Source organism: Malassezia japonica, chromosome 7, assembly GCF_029542785.1.
Source record: "Malassezia japonica chromosome 7, complete sequence".
NCBI classification, from domain to species: domain Eukaryota; kingdom Fungi; phylum Basidiomycota; class Malasseziomycetes; order Malasseziales; family Malasseziaceae; genus Malassezia; species Malassezia japonica.
The window spans coordinates 119-20770 of NC_083376.1; the positions used below are offsets into that span (position 1 = coordinate 119).

At 51.8% G+C, this 20652-nt stretch overlaps 5 protein-coding genes across 5 annotated transcripts; 2 read left to right on the plus strand and 3 right to left on the minus strand.

Moving 5' to 3' along the window:
* Positions 1–326: 326 nt before the first annotated feature.
* MJAP1_003512 (uncharacterized protein) lies at positions 327–761 on the minus strand (the record flags this gene model as incomplete). Its single annotated transcript, XM_060267440.1, has 2 exons — positions 327–516; positions 664–761. 2 exons carry the CDS (start codon positions 759–761, stop codon positions 327–329), a joined length of 288 nt encoding a protein of 95 aa, XP_060123423.1.
* Positions 762–2660: 1899 nt separating this feature from the next.
* Positions 2661–6206, plus strand: MJAP1_003513 (uncharacterized protein; the record flags this gene model as incomplete). Its single annotated transcript, XM_060267441.1, has 6 exons — positions 2661–3025; positions 3716–4556; positions 4785–4795; positions 4942–4953; positions 5050–5068; positions 5091–6206. 6 exons carry the CDS (start codon positions 2661–2663, stop codon positions 6204–6206), a joined length of 2364 nt encoding a protein of 787 aa, XP_060123424.1.
* A 12-nt stretch (positions 6207–6218) lies between these two features.
* On the minus strand, positions 6219–8914 carry MJAP1_003514 (uncharacterized protein; the record flags this gene model as incomplete). Its single annotated transcript, XM_060267442.1, has 2 exons — positions 6219–6266; positions 6350–8914. 2 exons carry the CDS (start codon positions 8912–8914, stop codon positions 6219–6221), a joined length of 2613 nt encoding a protein of 870 aa, XP_060123425.1.
* A 5126-nt stretch (positions 8915–14040) lies between these two features.
* THI4 (thiamine metabolism- protein) lies at positions 14041–17546 on the plus strand (the record flags this gene model as incomplete). The annotated part of the gene is made up of 6 exons (XM_060267443.1): positions 14041–14154; positions 14217–14224; positions 14641–14648; positions 15185–15337; positions 15641–15936; positions 16575–17546. 6 exons carry the CDS (start codon positions 14041–14043, stop codon positions 17544–17546), a joined length of 1551 nt encoding a protein of 516 aa, XP_060123426.1.
* A 35-nt stretch (positions 17547–17581) lies between these two features.
* On the minus strand, positions 17582–18350 carry MJAP1_003516 (amidase; the record flags this gene model as incomplete). The annotated part of the gene is made up of 4 exons (XM_060267444.1): positions 17582–17721; positions 17744–17860; positions 17896–18190; positions 18213–18350. The coding sequence occupies 4 exons, from the start codon at positions 18348–18350 to the stop codon at positions 17582–17584; spliced, it is 690 nt and encodes a 229-aa protein (XP_060123427.1).
* Between the last annotated feature and the right edge of the window lie 2302 nt (positions 18351–20652).

Consider the following 20652-nt stretch of genomic DNA (forward strand, 5'->3'; position numbering starts at 1 on the left):
AATCCTAATCCTAATCCTAATCCTAATCCTAATCCTAATCCTAATCCTAATCCTAATCCTAATCCTAATCCTAATCCTAATCCTAATCCTAATCCTAATCCTAATCCTAATCCTAATCCTAATCCTAATCCTAATCCTAATCCTAATCCTAATCCTAATCCTAATCCTAATCCTAATCCTAATCCTAATTCCTAATCCTAATCCTAATCCTAATCCTAATCCTAATCCTAATCCTAATCCTAATCCTAATCCTAATCCTAATCCTAACATCCTAATCCTAATCCTAATCCGACATCCTAATCCTAATCCTAATCCTAATCCTAATCCTAGTGCCCAGAGTGTACCTTATCACTCGTCAAAGCAAACTTCTTCTTGTAGCGCCGCTGCGAGTGTATCGTGTTCCCGTCCTTTTCCAGGACACCCAGGTCTGACATATCGTTCTTGACGTCCAAAATAGAACTGAATGTCTGTTTGTCGCTCTTGTGCTTCAGGTTTTCATAGTCGCATTTCTGCTCACTAAGTGCTACCAGCTCAGCGTCGTCCGTCGACAGGTGCTCAATGCACCTAAACTTGTCCTTCACGAGTTCCAGGCGACCGAACTTCGCATCATAATCATCATGTTTGCCCTCCAGGCTGCATTCCACGAACTCTACAGCAGGGAACTTCATCTTCTCCTCGTCAAACGGCAGTATCGGTTCTTCGTACGACTTGATCGGCTCTTTGTTCACTACTGGGCTCATCGATTTGCCAGGCTTGTTCATCCAGAGCTCCAGCTCGCCCTCGTATGCCACCTTGCATTTCACATCATTCGAGCGCTTTTCTAGAGGGCTCTTTAGCTTAGACTAGTAATTGAGACTCAGAGCCCAGATATAGAAAGCTTCACTTCACCTTTCGGGCGTGATGTTCCTGGGCCCGGCACGACCGGTGCACAGTGTTTGTCAGCCTCCACCTCGTGTGAAAGTAAACTCAACTCCGCATTTAACTCCGCAGTCTGGACCCCGCAACCTACCCCGCACTCGTATTTAAGTCGAGAATAGCCCATTTCCCTTGGCCGACGTAACCTACGTCCAGCAAAGATAAAACAATGGAAAGTGAGAGGCCTCGTCCATTTGCCGACGATTGGAAGTATAAAGATCCATCACAGTTGTCCTTTGCGCAGAAAAGGATCCTACAGCGAGGCATTTTGAACCCCAATTCAAAGGAGCATGACTACCCCAAGAACAAGGGAAAAGTGCCTGTCTTTCTTGAGTGGGAACAGCATATCTACATGCTTCCCTATCTGTTAATTCCTATTGCTGCTCGTGGCCTGTATATGTACTTTACTGGCTTGCCAGCCAACCCCATCGTGACCTACATTCTGACGGTCTTCTTCAATGCGAATTTCATCCGCGGTTATTTCAAAAGACTCAAGAGTTATACGTTCAAGGTCGGGTTTCTGGACGGTGAGGTGGGGCGCGACGCTATCCCTGAGGCAATGACAGGTAAGCTGTTTAAAGAGATTGTCACTGCGCTGTTTGGGCGCCCATTGGTCGTTTTTTTGTTGTCGTATGACCCCTATGCTTTCCCTAAGTTGGATTGGTGGCTCCCTTTGCAACTGGGTGTTTTCACCATCATTGCCGATTTTATTTACTATTGGATGCATCGTGCCACGCATGAAGTGCCCATGCTTTGGAAGCTACACCAGCGTCATCATACTACAAAGCATCCCTCATCCTATTTGCTAGGATTTGCTGATCAACCTCAAGAGATTTTTGATGTATTTGCTACTCCGCTTCTGACCTACGCAATCTACCCAATCAGTTTTGACGCGTTTTACCTTTGGTCTATGTATTTCATTGCTGGTGAAATTGTGGCACATACTGGCCTTAGAGCATACTATCCTGGTCCACTTGTAAGTGTAGCAGCTGTGATGGACTAACATCCAGGCATCTCATCTTCTCCGGCCATTTCACTGCGAGATCGACGTTGAAAACCATGACCTGCATCACCGCTATGGTTGGCGCAACAGTCATAACTATGGGAAGCAGACCATGCTGTGGGACGTCTTGTTTGGTACTCACCTTGAGCGTATGGAGGTGCACTCCGATAATATTGATTGGAATGCTCGCCTTACTACTTAAAAAAAGCGGTATGGTCATTATGGCCACTTCAATGTTGTACAGACTCTCCTTGATAACTCAACTTTATATCTTCAACTCTGTTTGATAATGGATAGAATTTTTGGATTCAAATCTTACACCACATCTAGCCAATCCTGGCTGCATTACGCCGATGCACGCCTGCACCAGAACAGCCATATAACGTAAATCAGCGGTCGTCACTCTACACGTGCGCGTACCACGTGTTGGACAGTGCAAACTTGGCCTGTGCATGAGCCAATTTAAGACGCGGTTAGGCCTGGTCTTTCTAACAACACCAACAACATGAAGTTCAGCCTGGCGCTGGTGCCCTTCTTGGCTGGTGCGTATGCCGCCTCTTCGTCTGGTTCGACATCGTCTGGATCGGGTTCATCCTCTTCTGTGTTTTCTATCGCTTCGCCTTCTTCGTCGCATGATTCAAGCTCGTTTGACAGTGCAAAGACATATACTTGGTCGTTGGACAGTCAAGTGAAGCCCACTTACACTGCACCCAAGGCCTTCCCTACTGGTGAATTCCAGGGCATGTACTTTACGCCGAAGTCTCAAGAGGCTCAGCCGCGCCCTATTGTCACGGCGGTGGACGGCAGCAAGTTCCCGGACTCGCTGAACGACCCTTCTCAAGTACCGACTTCCATTTCAGACTCGGAGGGAACTCTTCCCAAGGCTCAGATGACTTCTACTCCTCCGACTTTTGTGGATGACATTGTGAAGAATGTGACGAGCGTCTTTGACGGCAACCAGACATGGTGCGACAAGTGCAAGGCAGCGCTCCCTATTGGCAAGAAGCTTGCCCTTGCCAAGCCTGGTGCCATCCCTGGTGTCTTGATTGACCTGTGTAAAAAGTACAACTACCATCGCTACGGCAAGAACCCTGACAACAACCTTACGTGCGAACAGTCTTACACGAAGGGAGGTCAAGGTGGAACCTTTGCTCAAATTTTGGCCTATGCTGACTTTTCTGAAGAAAGCACCGACCCTAGCATGATCTGTTCGCAGATGTTTTTTGGCGCTTGCAAGGTTCCGGAGGCTACCACTCTTTCTGAATCGTTCCTGGATGATTGGTTCAAAGGCCAGCGTGAAGCGAATGACAAAGTAAAGTCGCGCTCTAAGAAGGTTGGGAGCAAGAAAGATTCTCCCTTGAAGGTGCTTTGGACTTCGGATATCCATCTCAACGGTCGCTATGTTGTTGGTGCAGAGGCAGAATGCACATATGGCTACTGCTGCAATCAGAACTCCTACAATACTTCTGTTTACAACATTACCGGTTACCCTAAGGGCCGTGTCCCTGCTGCTAACCTGAGTCTTCCTGCCCCTTACTGGGGTTACGAAGGTTGTGATGCGCCTTGGTCCCTTGTCGCAAGTGCTTTCCAAACCATTAGTGCACTTGGTGGTTATGACCTTGCTCTGTACACTGGAGATTTGGTGACTCATGCCCAGACTTGGGAGGAGTCGCAAGACCTTGTCAAGTACACCGAGAGCGCGCTTTATGATATGATGAAGCGACACGTGGGAAACACCACTGTGGTTGCTGCTATTGGTAACCATGACTCATCCCCTACCGAAATGGCTGCTCCTAGTTCGCTGCCGGATGGCCGCGCAAACCAGTTCAGCTGGGACTGGGATTACATCTCGAAACTGTGGCACAATGAAGGCTGGATCAACTCGACGACTGCCAATGAAGTGCGTACGCACTATGGTGGTTACTCTATTACGCCCCGCCAAGGCCTCCGCGTAATCACGTTCAACACGGACTTCTGGTACAACGGCAACGCGTTTGCATTTATTAATACTTCGAACCCTGACGTGTCTGGTGTCTTGCGCTTTGTCACTGACGAGCTTCAGGCTGCGGAGGACGCTGGCCAGCGTGTTTGGGTTGTAGGGCATGTCCTGCCCGGTTGGGACGGTTACTCGTCCCTCGACCGCCCTACTAACCTGTTCTACCAGATTGTGACCCGTTATTCGCATACTATTGCTGCGATGTTCTTCGGACATACTCATGAAGATCAATTCGCCGTGTATTACCACAACACGAATGGAAACTCGAGCAGTGCCTCGCGCAAGACGGAGGATGCTGTTGCTATTTCGTACATTTCGCCTTCAATTACTCCGCTAACCAACATGAACCCGGGTATCCGTGTCCTTGAGGTCGATCCCGAAACATATGAAGTGGTCGACTACGCCCAATACTACACCCCGCTGCAGAAAGTCCAAAAGGAGAAGGAGACGAAGAATGGGCTTGTGTGGTACCATTTGTACTCGGCCCGTGCAACCTATGGCGATTTTAAGGGAAGTGTGGCCGCTGGGAACTACAGCAACGTGGTGCAGCTTAATGGAACCAAGTGGCCCAGTGATGCTCCCCTCAACGCCACCTTCTGGTCTGCTGTGGCTGATGAGGTCGAGACGAGGCCCGAGTTGGCTGTACAGTTCAACACTTATCAGGGACGCAACAGCCCCTTGTCACCGGCGTGTAATACGCAGCAGTGTGCTTCTGCCAAATCCTGCTTTATGCGCTCAGGATCGTGGGCTCTAGGTCAGAAATGTGGCAGCCGTTTTTCTACCGTTCAATGATTGCTATTATTGACTTTGTCGTTACATACTTCGAGACTAGTTTCTAGATTTTGTATTTCTAAACTTAATTCGTGGGAGCACAATGGCACGTTGGCCTCTATTGTATTGCAATTTACTCGGTAACGCAGACCAAAACTACTCAATAATATTCTGGGCATATCAGTGTTTATGCTTCCAGTCGTCAATGACACAAAACGAAGACAGGCATAAAAATAGTGTGGCAGAGTCACAAAAGCAAGATTCAGATGTGACTTTAGCTCAACGGGTAGAGACCAGAATTAGCCTCATTTATGAATGAATGACTTGAATAATCAAAGGTTGGCACGGCGGAACCAACGGCCAGAGGGAACAAAGTCACGGCGGTTGTTCTTGCCTTTGTGGTAGGCCGCGGCAGTTGAGTCACCGGAGCTAGAGTCCGACGAAGACGAGGAGTCAGAGCTGCTCGACTTCGACGAGCTAGAGTCCGACGACGACGAGGGCGAGCTGCTGGAGCTGCTCGACTTCGACGAGCTAGAGTCCGACGACGACGAGGGCGAGCTGCTAGAGCTGCTCGACTTCGATGAGCTCGAGTCCGACGACGAGTCCGAGCTGCTCGACTTCGACGAGCTAGAGTCCGACGACGACGAGGGCGAGCTGCTGGAGCTGCTCGACTTCGACGAGCTAGAGTCCGACGACGACGAGGGCGAGCTGCTAGAGCTGCTCGACTTCGATGAGCTCGAGTCCGACGACGAGTCCGAGCTGCTCGACTTCGACGAGCTAGAGTCCGAAGACGACGAGTCCGAGCTGCTCGACTTCGACGAGCTAGAGTCCGACGACGACGAGGGCGAGCTGCTAGAGCTGCTCGACTTCGACGAGCTCGAGTCCGACGACGACGAGGGCGAGCTGCTAGAGCTGCTCGACTTCGACGAGCTAGAGTCTGAAGACGACGAAGGCGCGCTGCTGGAGCTGCTCGACTTCGACAAGCTAGAGTCCGAAGACGATGGGCTCGAAGAGCTAGAAGACGAGGCAGGGACAGCGGCGCTAGTCGAGTTGGCCGACGACGTAGGAGCAACCGAAGTCGAGTTAGCCGACGACGACGGGGCAACCGAAGTCGAGTTGGCCGACGACGACGGGGCAACCGAAGTCGAGTTGGCCGACGACGTAGGAGCAACCGAAGTCGAGTTAGCCGACGACGACGGGGCAACCGAAGTCGAGTTGGCCGACGACGTAGGAGCAACCGAAGTCGAGTTAGCCGACGACGACGGGGCAACCGAAGTCGAGTTGGCCGACGACGTAGGAGCAACCGAAGTCGGGTTGGCCGACGACGTCGGGGCAACGCTGTCCGACGACGAGCCACCAGTGGGGATCGGGACCACAACACCAGTGGAGTTCGTGGACGAAGCCGGGGTCGCCGAGCTCGAGTCAGCCGACGACTTAGACGATTCCGAAGCAATCGACGACGACACCGAGGCCGCAGGAGTGCTCTTCGACGAGGCAATCGAAGCGATCGACGACGACTGAGCAGCCGACGACTTAGACGATTCCGAAGCAATCGACGACGACACCGAGGCCGCAGGAGTGCTCTTCGACGAGGCAATCGAGTCAATCGACGACGACTGAGCAGCCGACGACTTAGACGATTCCGAAGCAATCGACGACGACACCGATGCAGCAGGAATGCTCTTCGACGAGGCAATCGAAGCGATCGACGACGACTGAGCAGCCGACGACTTAGACGATTCCGAAGCAATCGACGACGACACCGAGGCCGCAGGAGTGCTCTTCGACGAGGCAATCGAAGCGATCGACGACGACTGAGCAGCCGACGACTTAGACGATTCCGAAGCAATCGACGACGACACCGAGGCCGCAGGAGTGCTCTTCGACGAGGCAATCGAAGCGATCGACGACGACTGAGCAGCCGACGACTTAGACGATTCCGAAGCAATCGACGACGACACCGAGGCCGCAGGAGTGCTCTTCGACGAGGCAATCGAGTCAATCGACGACGACTGAGCAGCCGACGACTTAGACGATTCCGAAGCAATCGACGACGACACCGATGCAGCAGGAATGCTCTTCGACGAGGCAATCGAAGCGATCGACGACGACTGAGCAGCCGACGACTTAGACGCCTCCGAAGCAATCGACGACGACACCGAGGCCGCAGGAGTGCTCTTCGACGAGGCAATCGAAGCGATCGACGACGACTGAGCAGCCGACGACTTAGACGATTCCGAAGCAATCGACGACGACACCGAGGCCGCAGGAGTACTCTTCGACGAGGCAATCGAGTCAATCGACGACGACTGAGCAGCCGACGACTTAGACGATTCCGAAGCAATCGACGACGACACCGATGCAGCAGGAATGCTCTTCGACGAGGCAATCGAAGCGATCGACGACGATGCAGCCGCCTTAGAGGACGACGAAGCAAACGACGAAGAGACCGAAGCAGCCGAAGCCGAGCTCTTAGAGGCGAGCGACGACGAGACCGAAGCAACAGGAATGCTCTTAGACGAAGCAATCGAAGCAATCGACGACGACTGAGCGGCAGCCGACGACTTGGACGACACCGAAGCAGCGGAGGCAGCCGACGACGAGACCGAGGCAACTGGGACACCCATCGACGACGCAACCGAGGCAATCGACTTGGACAATGACGACTGAGCCGAAGCAATCGACGACGAGACCACAGGCACGGGAAGGCCCATCGACGAGGCAATCGAGGCGATTGAAGCCGACGAGACTTGAGCGGGCGAGGTGCCCGCAGGAGCAGGGGCAGCCGACGAAGTAGGAGCAGGCTGAGGGGCCTGGCTACCAGCAGGGGTAGACACGACCGGCACAACCGGGACGCTAGCGACCGACGAGGCAGCCGGGGCCGAGCCCGACGTGGCGATAGGGATCGGGACCGTGCGGCCAGGGGCAGCCGACGAGAACGAAATGGCAGGCTGAGCAGTCGAGCTCTTGCCAGTCGTCGAGTAAGTGCAGCCCTTGGCGGGAGCCTGACCGTTGAATTGGTTCTGCAGGAAAGCAAAAGCGGCAGCGCTGCCGTCCTGGCGGGTAACGAGGTGATTGGCGCTCGGGTCGCTGAACGTGACAAAGTCGATCTGAGCACCGTTCTGGCACCACATGCGCGAGGTGCCGAGTACGTCGTTGTACGGAGCGACCTGGTCGGCAATGGCGTGGTAAAGGTAGACCGGCGCATCAGGGACCTCCTTCGACGAGGTACCCTGGGTAACCTGGCGGGCAACATCGCGGTAAGCAGTCGACGACAGAAGCGATCCAGCACGTTTGCTGAACATGTTGGCGAGGACGTCGCTGCGCTTAACGTACTGGCCCGAGAGGATGTTCACGTTCGAGAACTTCTGGAGTACAGCGTCAATGTTGTTGTTGCGGGCAAACTCAAGAGCGTCGAGACCGGCCTGAGTAAGGTCGCTCTCAGCCTCCTTCTTGAGGTCAGGGTACGCGTCAACAAGACCAGTGATGGCCGCGACGGCGTAACCACTCATAGGGGTGTTATCGGTGTGGTAGATCAGCGAAGTGACATTGGGGATTGAACCACCAAAGGCCCAGCCCGCAACGTTAAGCTCAGGAGCGTACGAGCGCTTGAGAGCAGCAGCCCAGCTAACAGCTTGGCCACCAGCCGAGTAACCATAACCAGCAACCTTGGCGTCATTCGCAAGACCAGCCTTGTTGAAAGCGAGCGTGGCACGGATCGAGTCAAGGGTTTGGTAACCCTCCGAGCGACCCGCAGCAAAGTTGTTCAGGGGACCCTCCGAATCGGGAACAGTCACAATATAACCGGCAGACAGATAGGGTGCCAGAAGCGACTCGTCAATCGAGTAGATCATGCTCTCCTTGGCGTGCGAGGCGAGAACATAGCTCGGGGCGGTGAAGGGTGCATTCGAGTCTTGCGAAAATGGGGCAACAACGAGTTTGTCCTTGCCAGCCTTGCTGGGGATAAGGACAGTGGCAACGGAATGCTGAGCCTCGTTCGGGGTGTTCTGGCTAGTACGGTACAAAACCTGGTAGGCTTCCTTGATGTCCAGGTCACCCACGCTAACATTCACCTGGCGCGAGTTGAGGATGTCACCAGCCTTGGCGCTTTGCCAGTTGCCGGAGGGCGTGTAGAAAGAGTCCTTGTCGGGGGTGGCGATGGCAGACACCGCAGCGACGGCGGTGAGCCAAAGGGCGCCGAAGCGCGCGACAGGAATCATCCCGACCATGAAAGGCTTCTGGTGGCTGAAACAGGAGCCCGGTCCCTTTTAAGAGACAAATTCGCTCGCACCTAAAAATCGATTAATGCGTACCATGTGTGCATATCTCGTCCGATGTGCCATCTTCGGGCCGGCGAAAGTTTGCCCATCCTGCTAATCGCACCAAGAAACTCTCTTTCTAGGAACAGGGCCCGTCCGAAAGGTGGAGAATTGCATTGTAGTTTGCATTCTGATGCACAGATAAACTTTTCCATTGGGCATGCGCTGGGCTTAACCGGCGTGCAACGGTCAGGATGAGCACGTGTAACATATGCTGTGCAAGCACGTGTGTACTTCTATTGGAGAAAATCGTTATTCATACATTAATTGCGCAGAATAAGCATCCCATGGGCCAATAGAATTTGTGGAATGAGTTGGTGATTGCGCAAGATTGAATTCGGGGTCGCTTAATCGTAATCTGCAAAGGGGGGACCAGGGCTTGGACGAAGCAGAGGATTTGTCATAGGCCGCGGAATAAGAAATACGGACTTGGATCCGACCCCGCAGGCCAGAGTAGACTACTGCTCCTTGCTTCTCGTATCTGCTAATGACGTGCAATACCTCGGGCTATTTGGCCGAAAGTTTGAAAACGCACCAGGGCAGCGAGTACTAAATAAAGCTAGTAGATAATGCATTTAATAATTAAGTTACGATGGACCTGACCGCACATTGCAGTCTGCGAAGAAAGAACGACAGGGTTCGGGGCTTTTGTGTGCTCTCTACGTATGCGTGTGCGTAGCAGAAGAGCTCGAATGAGTGGACTTGGATACTTTAGAATGCACAGAGATTGTAGGGGATGTGCCACTATTGTGGTAGGACTCAGTTGAGGTGGAGTGCTTCTGCTTAGAATGTTGCGTCCTGGCATGGGCCGAAGAGATAAGCTTCGAGTTCAAGTGATACCTTCCTTTGCCAGAGGCAATGGACGTAGTGTTTGCATAGCGATTTCTGACAATCGTCTTCTTAGATGCAAGAATAGACTCAGCAGGGCCAATCTTGTTTCCAAAGACATCCAGAACAGCGCTGATGACTTCATCTGCATTTCCTCCGAGAACGTCAGGCTTAAACACCAGAGAGTATTCAGAGTTAAACTCGCATCCGCCTGAAAGGTGATGACCATTAATACGGTCACGAACAAACTCGAAAGCAGGGATACTTCCGGTGATTTCCGTGATCAAATGCTCCATCAATGGATCTTCATAGGTCATGAACTTGATCTGGGCACCATATTTGCACCAACTCCGAGCCGTCTTTTCCGCAGACGACTGAGGAATAATCTCGTCGTGCCTTCCATGGTACATGAATACAGGTGCATCTGGGTATTCCTCCGACTTTAATCCCATGGTTAACGTCTTGAATACCTCCTTGACGCGGGAAAGCTCAAAAATTCCAGGCCCGAGAGTTGAGTACTTCTTGTCGCGGATACTTGAGAATGCAAACTTGAGCAACATATCGTTCAAGCAGTGCTTGTGAGAGTAATCAACCATACGATGTCCCTCGGCCGTAAAATAAGGTACAACTTGCTTTTTAACTTCGGGGTACGCGTCCAGCACACCGACCACTCCTGATGCGACGAAACCAGCAAAGGCAGTCCCTGAAGCCATATCCATTGTAGAGGAAAGGTTCGCAGGAGTGCCTCCAAAGGCCCATCCTACCACATTAAGCTCAGGCGCGTACACACGCTTCAACGAAGAAGCCCATCCAAGATTCAAGGCACCACCCGAGTATCCGTAGCCGGCCACTTTGCTGTTCTTGCTGAGGTTGAGCTTGTCAAAGTTAAGAGTAGCACGGATAGAATCAAGGGTCATGTGGCCCTCCATACGCCCAGCAGCAAATGCATCCAGCGGACCCTCATGGTCCGGCACAGTTACGATGTATCCTTCATTCAGATAGGGCAGAAACATGGCCTCGTCCAAGACGAAACCAAGACTTTCCAGAGATCCAGATTCATATCCTTGACTAGGCCTGCATTGCGGACCATTAGCATCCTGCGCTTCGGACAAAACAACGAGGATGTCCGGTTTGGCATTATAGGGGACAAGGACAGTAGTCACAGTATAGGATGGCTCATCCGCAGTGTTGTGACTGGTGCGGTACAAAATTTGGTATGCTTCCTTCACATTGAAACCTGTTCCAAAGAACTTGGCCTTAAACGAACGAGTGCGCAAAATGTCACCCAGCTTGCGGTTTTCCCAACCCTTGTGAGGTGTAAAGAATGGATCATTGTCGGGAGCTGAATGCCCCGCCCTAGGGCTCAGAGCTGAAACTGTCCCTACTGCAAAAGCAAATATGGCAAAAAGCCGAAAAAGTGCTGGTGTACTCAACATGGGAGAATTGCGATTGCCTTGGGCGCAGTGCAATTTAGCTAGCTTTATGTATCCCGAGTCCCCGGAATTTGTTAAATTTCATGATTTAAGAGCCCTTCGCATGAATGCTAAGTATGCGCCACATTTACCCCACAATTTGGCTGTCGGGTGCGAGCCATCCGCTCATCCCATAGTGGGGACCTGGAGCGTCCCAACATTGGAAATGTGCTCCTTTTCGCTTACCTCCACATATCGGGGTCGTGTGACTCAAGGCAGGGTTGGTCACGTTGAGTAGAAACGAGATTGGGCGCGGTCTCATTGGTGCCGTGTATGTAACGTTCCAGGCGAGATTAGCGTATATTTAGTCCGTATCGGGATCACTAGTGCGCACCAGAGGAAAGCAACTCATTGTGAATGGAGATCGGTATTGGCCGGCTATATGGGAGAGCCCGGTTATGAGGGCCCGATACGCCGATGACTTATTTCGCCGATCTTGGTTTGCCATTGAATGACGACGACGGTGGAGCATGAGGATGCTAAATGTAACTCGTCTGTGGAAGTCAACCAAACAGACAACGCTATTCCCGACGGTGGTCTAGTGGCTTGGCTTCAAGTACTTGCTGCATTCATCAACTTTTTCAATACATGGGGAGTGATCAACGCATTCGGCACATTCCAGACCTACTACCAAACCAAGTTCCCTAATGAGAGTGCCTCGAATATTTCGTGGATTGGCTCAATCGACGCGTTCCTCTTGATGAGTTTCGGGATCTTTTCTGGACCTCTACTTGACTTGGGCTACTTCCGCCTTCTTCAGCTCACTGGAACTCTCCTCGTACTACTGGGCATCTTCATGACTAGCATCGCGACAGAGTTTTGGCAAGTCATGCTTGCTCAAGGCTTGTGCTTTGGTTTTGGATGTGGATGCCTATATACCCCCAGCGTAACGATCATATCTACCTACTTCGCAAAGCGAAGAAGCTTGGCTATTGGCATTGTCACAAGCGGTAGTGGCTTTGGATCAGTCATTTATTCTATTGTGTTTTATCGCCTCCAGCCTCGAATTGGCGACGCAAAAGCACTCCGTGTAATTGGATACATTGCACTGGGAACTATGCTCGTATCTGTTGCCTTGCTCAAACCCCGGATCACGCCAACGGTGCGGCGATCCTTTTTTGCAGCTGGAGCATTCAAAGAGCCTGCCTATGCTTGGTTCACGCTTGCCATGTTTTTTGGCTATATGGGCCTTTATGTTCCTATCGACTATGTTTCGTCCTATGCGGGTAACAAACTTCAAGCAAGCCAAGACATGACATTCTACATGGTACCAATTCTAAACGCCGGAAGCATTTTTGGCCGCATTATACCCAACTACGTGGCAGATGCTATCGGACCCATCAATGTCTTGATACCGTGTACTTTTGCGTGTGGCGTGTTAGCCCTAGCATGGCTTGGTATCCATAATATACCAGGACTCATTGTCTTTTCGATCCTTTATGGATTTGCGTCAGGGACATATGTTTCGCTGCCACCTGCGGCCGTGGCAAGCCTTACCAAAGATCTGCACCACCTGGGATCACGCATGGGCACATGCTTTCTTTTCGCCGCGTTTGGAATCCTGATCGGGAGCCCCGTTGCAGGACAACTCGTCAAGACTCATCCACCTGAATACTGGAGAGCTGAAGTGTTTTGTGGCGTGATTGTGTTCACGGCTCTAGCATGTACAGTCTTTTCCAGGGTCGCCAACGTTGGAACCCGCTTGGCAGTTCGGACCTGACGAACATACCCTACAAGTCGTTCTGAATAATTAGCATCTCATGAGCTCCAGAGCACTATGATTAAGCTTCCGTCGCTGTCAACTCCAACACGAAATGAACGACGATGCCGTACTCTCTTGAGACTAACGGAAATAGACGGGCATAGAAGGCGACGCCGCGCGTCATCCAACACTGCATATGATTGGCTCATTGGAGAAGGCTAAAAAAAAATTACCGCTGGCCAGTGCGTTGTCCACTTCCTAGGGACTAGACTTAGTGACTCAGTGGCGCTTACACGTTACCTTCATATAGAGCGCCAGTTGTGTGGTCTTTTGCACCTGTATACGGGGCCCCTATGGACAAGGAAATTGATCGAGAAGAGAGCTTTGGAACTGAAAAGGACGATGCATCATCCATTGTCATATCCCCTGACGATGATTCGATTCCAGACGGTGGGCTACTAGCCTGGCTCCAAGTTCTCGGTACATTCCTGATGTTCTTTAATACGTGGGGTATCGTAAACTCCTTTGGCGTTTATCAGTCCTACTATGAGACTGACCTCTTGGCATCGGAAGGTTCCTCGCGAATCTCGTGGATTGGCTCTCTCCAGGGCTTTTTGCTAATGCTCGCCGGGATTGTTGTTGGTCCACTATTCGATCTAGGATACTACCGCTACCTCCTCACAGCTGGGTGCGTACTCAGTGTTTTAGGTATCATGATGACTAGTATTGCGACCGAGTACTGGCAAATCATGCTCGCGCAAGGCGTTTGTCTTGGTATCGGAAGTGGATGTATCTTTCTCCCATGTGTCGCGATCATTTCAACATACTTTTCCAAAAGGCGTGCGCTAGCGTTGGGGATAAGCTCTAGTGGAAGCAGTCTCGGCGCTGTCATCTACTCTATCGTTTTTAACCAGCTTCTTGGTAAGATCGGTTTCGGAAATGCCACGCGTGTAATTGGATACATGGTGCTCGGCATGTTGATTATTTGCACCCTTGTTATGCGCACAAGAGTAACGCCGACATCTAAGCGCACGATGTTCGCAGCTAGTGCCTTCAAAGAGGCGCCATATGCGTTCTTCAACCTCGCCGTTTTCCTTGGGTTCATGGGACTCTATATTCCCTTTTACTACATTACATCTTATGGAGTCGTCAAAATTGGGATGGACAGCAATCTTGGATTCTACCTGGTGCCTATCCTAAATGCCGGCAGCGTGTTTGGTCGCCTGTTGCCAAACTTTTTTGCTGATATCGTGGGACCTCTTAACATGATGATCCCTTTTACCTTTGCTTGCATGGTACTTGCCTTTGCCTGGATTGGTATTCAAAATGTTCCAGGAATTATTGTCTTTTCTGCGCTCTATGGCCTGTGCTCAGGAACATATGTTTCCTTACCACCTGCTACAGTTGCCACGCTTACGAGAGATTTACATCACGTCGGCACGCGACTGGGTATGTGTTTCATGTGCGGTGCTTTTGGTATTCTGATCGGCAACCCGATCGCCGGAACACTGGTAAACCCTGAAGCAAAAAGCTTCTGGAAAGCGCAGGTGTTTTGCGGTGTTCTAGTCTTCGGAGCTGTCTCAGCATTAGTTGCAGCTCGATTCACCAAGACTGGAATGGTACTAATGACTAAGGCATGAATGTATGTGAAGCAAATAAAATAAAATAAAGCGCATCAAGGAATAGATTGTCGCCAGCATGTAGAGTATTATCTGTTTAGAACCGAAGTTGATGTGGAGGTGTAAATTGCGCATGACAGTTCGTCTCCTTATCAATTGGTTCACAAGGAGATAATTTGCCCATTTGAAGGAACGTGATATTTTCGCGGTAGTGAATGACTCAGCGACGGTCACCACTACCAGTATTCATTTAGTTGTTGTTTCATGGTCAGCGACGCTGATCAAACAAAAATTAAGGAACCATGTCTTTCGGAGAAGGATGAGGAACAAGATGATCAGTCTGTGATTGTGCGCCCCGATGATGACTCGATTCCAGATGGAGGTCTGGTTGCCTGGCTTCAGGTCCTCGGCTCTTTCATGATTTTTTTCAACACATGGGGCGTTGTAAACTCGTTCGGAGTATACCAAACTTATTACGAAAACAATATCCTCCAGTCAGAAGGTGCTTCAAGAATCTCATGGATTGGTTCTATCCAAGGTTTCCTGCTCATGAGTTCAGGGACGTTTGCGGGCCCCCTATTTGACCTTGGCTACTACCGCTACCTGCTTTTGATTGGGCTTATCCTGAGCGTGCTTGGCATCATGATGACAAGCATTGCATCCAAATACTGGGAGATCATGCTCGCACAAGCCGTATGCCTCGGTTTGGGAGGTGGATGCTTGTTCTTGCCTGGAGTGGCCATTCCATCCACTTATTTTGCAAAGAAACGCTCGCTTGCTCTTGGCATCTCAACCAGCGGTAGCAGTTTTGGTGCTGTGGTTTATTCAATTGTATTCCACCGCCTAGTTGACCGAATCGGTTTCGGCAACACAACACGGGTCATTGGCTACATCATGCTTGGAACAACGCTCATTTCAGTTGCAGTCATGCGCACACGTGTGACTCCCACCGTAAAACGTTCCTTATTTGCCGCAAATGCACTGAAAGAGCCGCCTTTCTTATTCTTTTCACTAGCACTCTTTGTCGGTTTCTTAACCCTCTATGTGCCCTTCTATTACATTTCATCGTACGGCATTACGAAAATTGGAATGTCGTCCCAACTGGGCTTTTACCTGGTTCCCATCTTGAATGCAGGCAGTGTATTTGGCCGACTCGCTCCCAACTATTTTGCCGACAAGATCGGCCCTCTTAACATCCTGATCCCCTTCACTAGCTTCTGCATGATCCTAGCATTTGCTTGGATGGGCATTTTCAACACCCCTGGAATCATTGTATTTGCCGTACTGTACGGAATGACGTCGGGGACATATGTATCACTTCCAGCGCCTACAGTCACTTCCCTGACCCAAGATCTCCACCATGTTGGCTCACGCTTGGGCACTTGTTTCCTATTTGGCGCAATTGGAATCCTAATTGGAAACCCTATCGCTGGCGCTCTAGTGAATTTGGAGGAGAAAAGCTTTTGGAAAGCACAAGTTTTCTGCGGCATAGGCGTGTTCACCGCGGTCGTCTGCCTCGTGCTGACTCGGCTGACTAAAACCGGATGGGTTTTGGTGGTCAAAGCGTAATGCGCCCTCCACATCTTTGTGGACAAAGTTCCGCCCAAGGGTTCGAGGGCTGATTATTCCCCCTACTTATTGGCTAGACCACAATTCATTAGATTGACCCTTGTCCATTTGGATAACCGTCATCCCGTCCTCTACGTAATTTGGCTGCCCCATGCATACATGAGGTACTAGCCATTGAAATGCCAGCACACCCCAGATCTGGCCAACCGTGGCAGGGTTCTGTGACTCCGTGCGGGGTTGTGGCGATACTCTCGAGTAGTATAAAAGAATAGAGAAACCCCAGATTAGATCGACACCCGTGCAAAATGACTCCGCCAGCTTCTTCTTTTGCTACTTCCCGGCCTGAAAACGATTCTATTTGGTCGGCCAACTCTCTGAAGCGCCACATTGCCGCGCAGCAGATGCGTGGAACGGCACTGCAGGGAGCCAAGATCGAGCCCTACCACCAGCATGTTCCTATTGTGGAAGGCAAGGAGCCCGTTGAGGACTTTGAGGGCAACTATGTATTTGCCGATATCAAAGAGTCTCACACGAGCCGTGCTATGACTAGTCGCTACTACAAGGACATGATGGATGCTGCTGTCTCTGATGTAGTGATCATCGGTGCTGGCAGTGCCGGTCTGACTTGTGCCTACACACTTGCCAAGCGCCGTCCCGACCTTCGTATCACGATTCTCGAGGCGAGCGTTGCCCCCGGCGGCGGTGCCTGGCTCGGTGGACAGCTCCAGTCGGCCATGGTAATCCGCAAGCCTGCGCACAACCTGCTGGAGGAGATCGGAGTGCCTTTCGATGACGAAGGTGCTTATGTCGTCGTCAAGCATGCTGCTCTGTTTACTTCGACTATCATGTCGAAACTACTTGCGCTGCCCAACGTCAAGCTCTTCAACGCTACTTGTGTGGAGGACCTGATTGTGAAGAAGGACAGCACGGGCATGCAGCGCATCAATGGCGTGGTGACCAACTACACTCTGGTCAGCATGGCACATGGCCTGCAGAGCTGCATGGACCCTCAGACCATCACCGCGCCCGTGATTTGCTCTTTTGCTGGTCACGATGGTCCGTTCGGTGCCTTCACGGTCAAGCGCCTCGAGAGCGCCGGCCTGGTCAAGCTGGGCGACATGCACCCGATGGACATGAACAAGTCCGAGTCGCTCATCGTGAACAACACGCGCGAGATCTTCCCTGGTGCCATTGTGGGCGGCATGGAACTTAGCGAGCTCGATGGTCACCCCCGCATGGGTGCGTCGTTCGGCGGTATGCTTGGTAGCGGGCAGAAGGCGGCTCTGGAGGCCATCAAGGTGTTTGACCGCCTTGAGGTGGAGGACGGTGAAGTGATTTGCGAGCGCACTTAACTACGATAGACGATCGAGTGCGCAAACAATATGTCCTACAGAACGGCCCGAGCCGGCGAACCAGGAACAACGGCATCTTGTACAATCTTGGCAAGGGCTAGCACCTTTTCCTCTTGGAAGCGACGGCCCATGAGCTGAATACCAATTGGCATTCCATTGTGTTTATTGGGGTCATCTAGGTTAGCACAGATACATACAAGCATGGTAGACCTCTTCGTCCGTCGTATTGAAAAACTCGTCGCGTGTCTTTTGCGGTACAGGGCCAGATTTGGCAAGCGGCATTGACACGCTCGAATAGTGCAAGACATTACCGACTGGCGTGTATCCTGCTGTGAGACACATGACTTACCAAAGTAGTTCACGCCGCCACGCTCCCAGGCTACTACTCCAGTATTCGGCATAAGGATTGCATCCATAGGACGCTTGCACTGCGTGCGCTTCGCCGTCTCGTTCCAGGCTTGGTCATATTCCGCTGTGTAGGCCAAACGGTCCTCGGCCTGTTCCCACACTTCCTCTGCCGTCGCCGGTTCACGATCACCGCGCTTCTCGCCCATGAGCTCTGCCACTTCAGGAACCAGAGGCTCGCCTGCGTCTTCGCAAAGCTCGTGAATCTTGCCACCGGCAGTCTGTGCCATAATCGAGAGCTGCGTCAGCCGGACAACGTACCCAAATCGTAAGCGCATGCGCGTGGGACGGTGGCTCGAATGGGATCACTTCGTGGCCAAGGCGATGCAATGAATCAGCAATGTGCTCCAAAGCAGCCCGAATCGGTGGCTGGGGATGCGCCACATCGTCATGCAGCATGAGACCAAACACGAGCTTCTTCGGGGGAGTGTATGGCCTCCAAGGCAATTCCACCACTGCTGGATCCACTTCCCACGGCTTGTAAGCCAGTGTTAGCTTCGCGAAAATTTCGAGGCACGCGAGTGAATTGCCCATTGGGCCCACAACGGACGGAATCGAGATCTGTCCGCCAAGCTGCGTAAGTCACGAAACGTACTGTCGACCGAGCTCCGAAAAGCGAGAAACGACCAGGGGTGCTCTTCAACCCCCAAACACCATTTACACTCGCAGGGATACGAATAGAACCTCCAATGTCACTGCCAACACCGAGCGCAGCTCCGCGCTGGGCCAGCAACGACCCTTCTCCGCCAGAAGAACCACCTGCTGAACACAGCCGATTGTAAGGATTGCATGTCCATCCCATGACATTATTCACAGTTTCGGCCGTCTGTATTAAGTAGTCGACATACCATCATACTTGTAGGCACGTTTGTCTTCACGTGAAAGACGGCACCGGCATCCCGGAGCACGGGTACGACGCCGGACTCGTCCTCCTCCGTCGCAGGGTCATCGAGCCATGCCACGAATCCGACTGACGTATCATAGCCTTTCACATAGAACTGGTCTTTAAGCGAAACTGGCACGCCATGCAATGGCCCGATCGTCTTCCCCGTCTTAGCCAAGTGGGCATCCAGTGCATCAGCTTGCTGGAGCGCAGCTTCCAGCATAAACTCGCTTAAACAGTTTGTCTGGGTAAGTGTCTATACATACGAGTTGATGGGCAATTGCCGCACGATGTGCAAAAGCTTCAGTAACGGTACGTGCCGACAGCTTGCGCTCGGCCAGCGCAGCGGCAAGCGGCTCGAGCTCCAGGGAGGTGATACGCCTCTCTTCCTCACTCAAGGCACTCTCCACGTAGCTAATAGAATTTGGCATTTCCTTTGGATCAGGAATATTTGCCAATCGCCACTGGGATGGGATTGCTTCCCGAATAGCCGCGCGTTTCTTCTCAGCGCGGACCTGCCAATCTTCGCTCGACATGATGGGGTATGTGGAGGTTCATACACCTGATCCGTGCCCCATTGGAATTAAACTTCTGGCGCCATGGTGGTCAGGGAGCCTGGCCGGGTGGCGAACACCCGTCACGCTTCTGTGTCTCCTGCCAGATCCAAGAAGGTGGAAAAGGCTATCGCTGATGACCATTTCCTGGAAGAGATGGGCCACAAGCCAGAGCTACAGCGTAACTTTTCCTTTATATCTATGCTTGGCTTGGCCTTTGCCATTCTGAATTCATGGACAGCGCTGGCCGTATCAATGTCTGTGGCACTTCCAAGTGGCGGCCCAACATCAGTGATATGGGGACTAATCACTGCGGGAATTTGTAGCATCTGTCTCGCTTCGTCTCTCGCTGAATTCCTCTCCGCATACCCCACGGCGGGCGGGCAGTACCACTGGGTGGCCATTGTCTCTCCAAGCTCCATGCAGCGATTCCTTTCCTACTTTACTGGATGGATCAATGTAGGAGGTTGGATTGCTATGGCAGCTACGGGGCCACTCCTGGCAAGCCAGCTGATTACCGGCATTATTGCGCTGATGCACCCGTCGTATGAGCCTCAGCGCTGGCACCAGTTTCTAATGTATCTTGCCTATTCCTTTCTAGGGTTTGTCGTCAATGCATTTGGAAATGCTATACTGCCTATTGTCAACAAAGCTTGCTTCTATTGGTCCATGACTGGGTTTGTCGTGATCTCCATCGTGGTGCTGAGCACTGCGGCGCCTGATTTCGCCACAGCTGAATACGTCTTTGGCCGCTTCGAGAACGAAACAGGTTGGCCTGATGGAGTCGCTTGGCTTTTGGGTCTTTTGCAAGGCGCATTTGGCTTGGCAGCTTACGATTCCGTCGCCCACATGATCGAAGAGATCCCAAACGCAAGAGTACAAGGACCACGCGTGATGGTAGGAAGTGTACTGATCGGTATTAGCACTGGGTTCATCTTCCTAGTATGCCTGTTATTTGCGTCAGGCGGTTCCAAGAACTTTGAATCGCTGATCACCACTGCGGAAACACCACTGATCCATATCTTCTCCATTGCGACCAAGAGTAAGGCGGGAGCAGTGTGCCTGACCATGTTTCCTCTACTATGCATGATCTTCACAACCATGAGCCTCTTTACCGCTTCAAGCCGTATGTCTTATGCATTTGCTCGTGACAATGGTCTCCCTTTCTCCACGAGCTTTGCGCATCTTCATCAAAAGCTTAAAGTGCCGCTCAATGCGCTGATCCTCACCCTGGTCGGTGTGATTATCTTTGGTCTCATCTATC